Below are 9,221 nucleotides of genomic sequence, written 5' to 3' on the forward strand. Positions count from 1 at the left end.
ATGTCCTAAAATGTGGACAACTGTCCAAAGGATTTCTTGAAGAGCCAGCTGGTAACCTGCTCTTGCAAAAGTGCTCTGACATAGGTAAAAATAGAAAGCATTTGGATTTTTGACAAAAGTATCAAAACCAGAATTTGGACAGTTTTAGCATAAGTGATGACCAAAAATCTCACAGAGATTTTCCTTTTCCAGTTACAGAGGAGTATACTGTGGAAACAGATTGCCAGTATTTTATTTCATCAAAAAAATATTTAAAAGGGTTAATCTTAAAAAATAAATACTAAGGTCAATACAAGAACAGCTTAATTAAGAGATATGTACTGACAGTGAAATCAATTACCTTTACCTTGAACAAAGCACCCTTCTGAAAGAAAATACTATGATTTAGATTAAAAACAGATGCCAGACAATGTGCTGGCCAGTGTTGCACTGAGAAACACTCAGTGTAAGCTCAAAGTGGTCTCCACTTTCAAAGCAGTGGGAGCAGTAAGTGGTTGGCACCTTTGCAAAACTGTATCCTCCCAATTCAATACTCCACATCAGAGGCACCTGAGACACCTGTGTTCTTTGACTTATCTGCAGTCTAATCCTTCCCACCCCCACACAAACATATAAAATGGAAATAACAATTTAAAGCCATCTACATAAATACAGCTCTTTGAAATGCATTAATACATGTTACTGCCTGAATCAGGAGAGTACTTATGCACAGCACAAACTCACATCCAAGGTGCAAGTGGAGAACAGGATTGCACTGAAAGGATTATTATAAACAGAGGGGAAAGAAAATGAAGGTTGATAATGGTCCAGGAGGGAAAAAGGAAAGGGCAAGGAAAAATGGTCAAAAAAAAGGAAGCTCCAGGAAGTATATAGTTTGCAGTTACTTTAGGCAGCTTRCTTAATCTTCATGCAGTTTAGGTTTCTCATTTTTGAAAATGGAAAAAACACCTACTTATTACCAAGAGGTAGGTTGGTAATTCATGTTGAAAAGTGCTCTGAGATTCTTGGAAGATACTTTGAAAACTGTAAAGTATCATCCATGAAACATCTGTTATACCACAGTGAAATKGTGGATTTCAAAACTGCTACTGAATACTGATACAGAAGAAAAGCAGCAACCCATTCAGTAATGAATACTTGGCCAACTCTAGCATTTCTTCCCATGATACCAGCAACAGAAAAATACAGGTGGGAAGAATGAGTAAGAAAATATCTTAAATACATATTTTACTAGGTTTCTCATCTGAAAAATCTAGTTTGCTAAGTGTACAGCTGCAGATAGCATAATCAGTTTAGAAATTTGTGTTTACTCTCATTTTATTTCTTCCTGGGAAACTGAAACCAGGCTGCCAGCATGATGAAACTGCCAGTAAGGAARTCAGCAAAGGAAAGTGCTAGTCTATGATATTCTCCTAGTTCATGATAGTCATGCTCCACTAGCTCTGTCCCTTTATTTCAGGATCCTAAGGAGTTCACCTCAGATTTTTTTTTTCCATCCAGTTACTGACACACAGCATGTGTCCCTTCAAATTCACATTCTCTGCATTCACATTATTTACCAGCTCTCAGTGTTGCACCTTTAATGTGAACCCATAGCTCAGTTCCTTGTGCTGGCAGCAGTCGCTGCTTCAGAGAAGGGAGGAGTACAGAGATGCACCCAAAGACTTTCCATTTTGGTCCATCTCTGTATCTTTTTGAGATTCTCTGCTTAGGTTGACAGCATGTCTCAGTCTCTTTCCAGATTGCTAATGACTTGCAAAGCTGACTGTAGTTTCTGGCATTCCCTTTACTTCATCTCTTCTGCCTGCAAGTGCTAARGAAAGAAAGAAAGATTTAAGATACATTCAGAGCACAGGGACAGAGAGACTTAAAAACTGAAGTCTTGTCTTTTACCAGAGTCCTCAAACCTCTCTCATCTTACAGGTAAGAATTCTATCAAAAACTAGATTATTCTAACCTAGAGCTAGGCTATTTTAACTCAGTTTATTTCCCCGAAGAAGAGGTGGAGACAACACCGCCTTTATTGCACTCTGTAAGTGCATCCCTAATGCCAGTTCTGCGAATGAGTCATGGAGAAAGTCAGACCTGTTCTGCCTGTCAGAAATCCACTGCTATTGACACAGCAGATTATTGCATACCTGCATGAAGACTCCTTTCCCTAAGGACATCCTTGAAGGAAGTATATAGAAGGGTCTGCACACTAGGAAACCTTGTCATCATGGCTCTTTACCAGTGAGTCTTGCTAGATCACTGGTAAGGGAGCTGGGGTTAGATTCCAACTCCATGTTCCTGTGAGTGTCCCAGTAGTKCTGGTCTAGCTCCCGCTCTAGTCGGTATGCATCTCCCTTTACGGAAGGACGTCATTGGAGAACTATAGCTTRGTCATTTCCATCTCTCAAGATGGAATTCTAACTTTTCAAATCTAACTTTTCAATGGTGAGAATTTGTAGATTTTAAATCAGCCAGATGTTTTTTTCCTTCTATCACATAAAGAGTAGCCCCAAAGCATCCACAGAACAGCAACAAAGACATCTACTTACCTTTCCACAGCATGAAATCCAACAGCAAAACAATAATCATTCCTCTTACAAAATTCGGCAGGACCTATGATGCCTCTTTCTTCTCCCTTTTTTCTCATTTAACACAYACTGGCTAATAATCTCCAGGGCTGTATCAACACCTTCTTTCGTCTTGGCAGAGCACTCCAGGTAAGTAAATGCCCCAATGCTGGCAGCGAAAGCTTTTCCTTTTGCAGTGCTAATTGGCTCTTKGCCTGCAGCAGTTAGTTTCTTCTTGACACCTTCATCATCCCTTAGCTCTATCTTGGTAGCCACCAGAATAATAGGTACTGTGAGGCAGAAGAGTTTTATTTCTGGAACCCAAATATCGAGGATGTTTTGCAGCGAGTCTGGTCTGTCTACAGAAAAACACATTAAAATAATGTCTGTGTCCTGATAGAAAACTGAACGGAGATTTTGGTAACCGGCTTCATTCTTGCCTGACGCATCAAAGAGAATTAGCTTCACATCATTCCCATCTACCTCTACGTCAGTGGCATAAGTGTCAAACACAGTTGGCTCATAGCATTTGGGAAGCTGTTCGTGCCGCAGAGCAAAGAGGAGCCATGTCTTACCACAGCCGTTATCTCCGACAACAGTTAGCTTTCTCCTAAGAACAGCCATGCCTGGAAAACCAAGGTAAGGTACAAAATGAATTAATCCAGTGCTTTTTTTTTTTAGCTTTTGTGAAGAGTAGGAGAATGGAAGAAGAAATTCGATTATTTTGGAGTTCTTCCCTTATCTCATCTTTATATATCTTTATATATCTGTTTTACCTGTATTCCTCCTTTTTTGCCCTTCAGCTCCTCTGGTATTAGAATGTTCTGAAATTGTGCTTACTTTGTTCTTGATTACTTTTACACATCAAAAATTCAAGATAAAAACTAAGTCTGCATGTATCCAAGATTCCTGCAGTGTCTTATGCTTCTGTTTCATCATCTCATGTATTGTTTATAGCCAATGTTCAGTTCATAGCAGATTTCATTTTCTAGATTCAATGACTTCATTTTGTAAGAGAGATGGAATATAAAACACTGTATGGAACAACTATCCAAATAGGTTTTATTGCCTACATTTTTCTCACCATTTGGATAGTTGTTCCAGTGAAAATCCACCAATGGCAATAGCTATCCTTTATAAATCCATGCTGCTTTTATTCATAGATCTGTTCTCCTGTGGGATTRAGAAAATGTTCTGTCTCTTCATATATTTATTGTTACTTTATATAAAATAGAAGTTTGTTAGACTTACAGGATAGTAATCTCCAGCACCAATCTTCCTTCCTTGATTTTCAGTATTGCATAGCTCATAGATTCTCCTTTACAGAGAACTCATCACCACTTTACAAAGACCATTATGACAAACATTGTATTTAAAGGAATGGGTTTATGTTTCTAAATATAGCCAACCAATCCACAAAGAGAACCGGATGAGATCACACCTTTTAAGAGAAATCCACTTCACTGGCTACAAAGTACAAGTTGCACAATCCATTAATGAGCTATGGTACATTTACTTTAGAAATTCCCAATTCCTGTTGCAAAAGACCTTAAGTCTCATCTTGAGTGAGCATTTCAGTACCAAGTGTCCCAAAATGGTTTTGTGCATAGTGCTGAGTACTAGAGAGCAAAACAGCAGATCAAAGTCCTTCTAGCCAGACCCTGAGGATACTCTTTTCCAGATCTGCTGAGACATCTTAGAGAAATGAATCACAGAACAGCTGAGGTAGGAAGTCATCTCTGGAGATCATATGGTCCAAACCCTTGCCCAAAGCAGGGCCAGCTACAGCAGGTCCTCAGGGCTTTGTGTCCAGTTAAYTGGGTTTTGAACATCTCCAAGGATGGAGACTCCACGACCTCTCCAGGCAACCTATTCCAGTGTTTGACCCACCCTCAGAGTAGTGAAATGAAATCTATCAGGGCAAGTCTTTAGCRAAATAACTGTCCAGTGTTCAAGTTAAGTGATAGTGCAAACTATCGTGGACTTCAGAGATGAAGAATGAATTCTCTGCTATCCTATTGGCATTGGACAAGTCATTTCTTTTGTCTCTGTCTCAGTTTCCCTGGTAGACAAAGACTGCAAGGTGCTCACATCCACTAAAAACTTGGTACGCTGTACCAAGATAGGTACCAAGATAGTTTAATTTGGTCTCTCTGAAGAGAGAAGTGACTGTAAAGGCATTATTGGTGAGGCAGATACTTAACTGCTGGCATGTAGTTATGAGGTCAGTTCATTTTTTTTTCATATAGGTACTGAAGAGTTCTTCATCTGAGACAAAGGTTTTAGCCTCAAGATGGAGAACTTCACCATCTTGCTTGTTCTTTAACTTGAGTGAGCTGGAGGCCTGAGGGCATTTTAGTGGTAGTCTAATTTTACTTTGTCACACTGTACTTCCTGAGTACTATTCAAGTATAACTCTGATAGTCTTGCCATTACAGCCTAAATCTTATAGTAACTTGACAAAATAAAAGTCATTGGATTCTAATTTGCTTTACTTACCCTCAGGCAGAGCAATGGCAGTGAGTCCCATACACATCTTTAAGATCATAAAGCCATTTATTGTTTGGCATGTGCTTTCACTTGTGCTGTACTTAGTCTGAAAAGTCTCTGCTTGAAAACACACAGGTCTTTTCCACTCCTTCTTTTGAAACTTGGCATTCCAGTTTCTAGGCAGATTAGTCTGGCTTCTCTGTTGAGAGCACTGATCAGAAGAGGATCTGGGAATTAAATTCTATTAAATTCTTCAGGGACACTGGAAAGCAATGAACCTGCCATGATGTGCAACAAGTGCTCTGGTTCCTGCACTTGCCAGAAACTCTTCTCAGCCTGGAAAGCATGTCTGCCTGGCCTCTCACAAGTACTCAGAGGTTTTCTAGCAGGGGCCTGTTAACTGCTCATATTTAGCTAGCTCCTGCTTTCCATACTTCACTAAGAGGCTTTGCCTGCCTGAGGACTGGTGGGTACTGCAGAATGCTTGTTGCTAGTACTGCAGTACAAGTTACCATGCAGGACTTGGTTTGCCATTACTGGCACATACGGCTCCCTCGGCATGCTATGCCACAGCGGGCAATGTAGTAACTTGCCTACTTATTGACAAAGCAGACAGAGATTACATTCCCTGCTGGGCTTTCATGTTTTTGGTACAGATTTATGCTCAAATTATCTGAATTACAGATGTGCCCTTTACAAAATCTGCCTAGGAAAAAGAACARGGGGGCATATAATCTGAAAACAATCTCCAGTAATTGTAGTGGAATTGTCTTCTCGAACAAAAAAATGCCAAACGGATTAAATCATAAAAAATCAAAAGGCTGAGTTTTTATCTGAAACCACCAGCAAAAGCAGTGAAAGCAAAGAAGTGGTGTCTTCTTACTCCTGCTTCATACATTCCTCATCAATCATACAGATATATGTGTTTCAGCATAATTAATAAATTCTCCAGTGAGAGAGTTTGTATTTGGGGATTACTGAAAGTGAAGTTKCAGCTTGCTTAGGAAGTATAATTTAGTATATCACGTAAATTTGAGCAGGATATAAAAAAATCACAATGTAAGGCTCAAACTCAGCCCTAAAATATGTGAGCTGGCTACAATCCCTGGTCCCTTCCAGACCATGCCCGCACATAGAATCAGCCGTGTACAAAACCCCATAGCTAGAGGAGAAAGCCTCATCAGCCCAGAGACTATTTTCATTTTTTTCTTCCCAGATTTTCCATCTCTGCTCCCAATAACCACCCCAAGAAGTGGGGTACTACTCCACCGAGTAGTATCCACTGTGCTCATGCCTTGCTGCAATTCTTCTTTCTGCTGCACTCAGCACTGTGATGCTACCAGATTTTCATTTTCCCTGATGCATTGGTCTAAACAGGAAGAGAAAAGAATTCCCGCGTACAGTTCCTCTCTTSATTTTCACTGTCCCTGAAATTTGCTCACCTCATGTTTTTGCATATGATCTGCATATGATGATGCTTTTGTGAGAAAGCATACTCCGGAGAAGGAAAGTAAATATACTCAAAAACATAATATAAATTAAGGGCCTCCTCACTTTGAATCAGACAGCTCTGTGCAGGTACCACACTTTGGCTTCCTGCAACTTCAGTAAAAAATCAGATTGTGTGAATACATGTTGTGGGCTTTCAGACAGCATTTATGGGCTAAATCCACTGCAGGAGAAAGGCAGCAGGTAGCAAATTTCTGTTATATCTGAAGCTCAGGCCAACATAAAGCATCACATGTACTACACATTTAAGTTTAAATGCATGTTAACTACAGTGACTTCGATGTTCCTGAAGGGCTCTCTTCTGTAGTGTGTCCTAGGACAGTGAAGTGAGTGGGACTTCAGTGTGAGTCACAGGACCAGGCCTCCCAGTACAACGCTTATGTAGGCATTTCCAACTCCTATGTCAAGGGACTATGCGGACTTCACTGAAGTCTTTCTTGCAAGGTGAGAGATGAAGTGTCAGGCTAGCCAGCTTCAACATAACTGCAGAAGACTATCCTAGCAAATTAAGCAGTTATAACTTAGGCCCTGACTGGGTACCGGCACTACATCTGCACTGTTCAGTGACTCCTGGCATGGCTTGGACTCAGGCCAGCTAGACCTCTGCTACTAATTTTCTGAGCTGAATTTGGAAGCTGGGACTAGAGACAATCCCCAGYGGACAGTTTAAATGGGGCCTTCCCATTCTGAAGTCTAAGAGAGTCTGAGAGCACAAACGCATGTTCCCTTACTAAACGCTGAGGCACACAGATAATTGCTAACAGCACTTTGGGTGAACAACAGAGCTGTGTTCTTTGGAACGAACAAGTTGTGCATTTCCCTAGTTTTCATGGCATTGCAGAGATGAGATGATCAGCCTAATTTCTCAATCAAATTGCTCTTTTTTTTTCTATTTCACGAAGTGCTAATACCAATGAAAAGACAAATCCAAATACTCAGGCAAATACTCAGTTTTTCATGCACTCAAAAAGCCAGACACAAAAGTATTTGGAATGTATTTAAACAACATCTATCACTATCACTTGCTGCTTTTCTCCCTGATCCCCAGAGAACGCTTTCTTGCTTTTGACTCAGGAACATGGGCATTCATGCCACAAGATGGCACTGAACTCCAACATAAAATCCATCATTTTAATATTCTTAAAGAGCTTCAAGAAAAAYAGAGAATATATCTAGAAGATTTACATTATACAGCAAATTAACTCCATTTGCCTATCAAAAGGGCCTACATGCTTGTGATTACATTTATAGAGAAAACAGCTACAAGCTGCAACCATACCATCACYACAAGGAAGTGGTAGCATGGGAAAGATCTCCTTTCTACACAGGTCACTTCTGGTTCATGAAGAATTTAAAATTTTAAGTGGTGACCACAAATGTAAAGGGCCAATGCAGATTAAAAAATTAATTCAATAAAAGGTCAGAGGTACTGGATATCATCCAACTGTRTGACTACATTTTCAGTTTCTTGTTCTTTCAAACATCAGTTTGAACTTACCCATTTGCACATTTCAAATCCCAAAGCCTGTAACTTGTTTTTTTTCAAGCTGGAAAGTGCACATCTGCACAGATGAAGTCTATCATGTGAAAAATACTACACAAAYACATATAGATCAAGGTAAGATCAAGGCATACAACTGTCTTGTAAATTAGAGATKGAATTGATTATCACAGTCATCGTACTCCTAACCAACCAGAGACATACGCTTTTGGCAGGGAGAAAGGGGAGTTAGAAAAAGCCTAACAGAAGATGAATTATATTTCACTGTGTAGGATTAAGTGAACCATAACCACTTATTTGCCTTACTGACAATACACTTTTGTAGCAGTCTATTGAAAGCAGCGTGTTAAACTGCTCATTTGGTCTTTAAGTGCATTTTTTTTTAATACAGATGGAATCATACTGGCCAAATAATTTATTTTTGTTCTCTGCACTAATGCTTCCACTCGCTAGCAGAAAAGGACACTTTGGACATCATCCTGAGAGGCAGTAGCCACAAAACATCATCTAGGCGAAAATGTTTGCAGAAAAAAAGCTTAAGACAACACCCAGCAGACAGCGACAGCTGCAGCAGGCACACAGTGAACCAGCACCAGCAGTTTCACAGCACTGGACTCTACAGTGCCTGCCTTTCCGAACGCACCCAGCGCGAGCCCGCCGATTACGTCAYGGCACTTGCACTCTATCCTCCAAGCAATCTGAAACGCCTGCCTTCTGYGCTCATTTATTTTCCACATTCATTTTTTCATTACTGTGACTTCCGATATCTCTGTAAATTGAGACTAAGAGGGCATTTCAGCTCAACTCTGCTACTTCTCCTGATTTATAATTCCTCAGTTCCCTTTTGGCCAAAAGCTGGCAGGAGACAGACTCAAAACATGATGAATTTTTTCCTTTAAGGAAGGGAAGTGCTTGAGCCCTGCGTTTTTTTCAGACACGTCCAGCGAATGCTTTTATTTCACTGTCCGAAATAATCCCGGTTCCACTTTGGGGCTTTAAAGGCCGGACCCGRGGCGAGGCGGTTCTCCCTCCTCCCTCGCCGCTGCCATGGGCCCGGCCCCCCCTCCAACCCGGGTGGACGGCCCAGCGCGGCAGCGGTGAAGCAACCGGGGACGGAACCGGGAACAGGACAGGCGCCTGCAGCGGCCCCCGGCAACCCCCTC

General features: G+C 40.8%; 1 protein-coding gene across 1 annotated transcript; it reads right to left on the reverse strand.

Moving 5' to 3' along the window:
- Positions 1 to 341: 341 nt before the first annotated feature.
- LOC146595902 (rho-related GTP-binding protein RhoB-like) lies at positions 342 to 3,880 on the reverse strand. The gene is made up of 3 exons (XM_085304895.1): positions 3,810 to 3,880; positions 2,541 to 3,184; positions 342 to 1,813 (listed from the first exon to the last, which is right to left on the reverse strand). The coding sequence occupies exon 2, from the start codon at positions 3,180 to 3,182 to the stop codon at positions 2,586 to 2,588; it is 597 nt and encodes a 198-aa protein (XP_085161021.1). The 5' UTR covers positions 3,183 to 3,184; positions 3,810 to 3,880; the 3' UTR covers positions 342 to 1,813; positions 2,541 to 2,585.
- Between the last annotated feature and the right edge of the window lie 5,341 nt (positions 3,881 to 9,221).

This window comes from Rhea americana, unplaced genomic scaffold (assembly GCF_003343005.1).
Source record: "Rhea americana isolate MKP2758 unplaced genomic scaffold, rheAme1 scaffold_211, whole genome shotgun sequence".
Lineage (NCBI taxonomy): Eukaryota > Metazoa > Chordata > Aves > Rheiformes > Rheidae > Rhea > Rhea americana.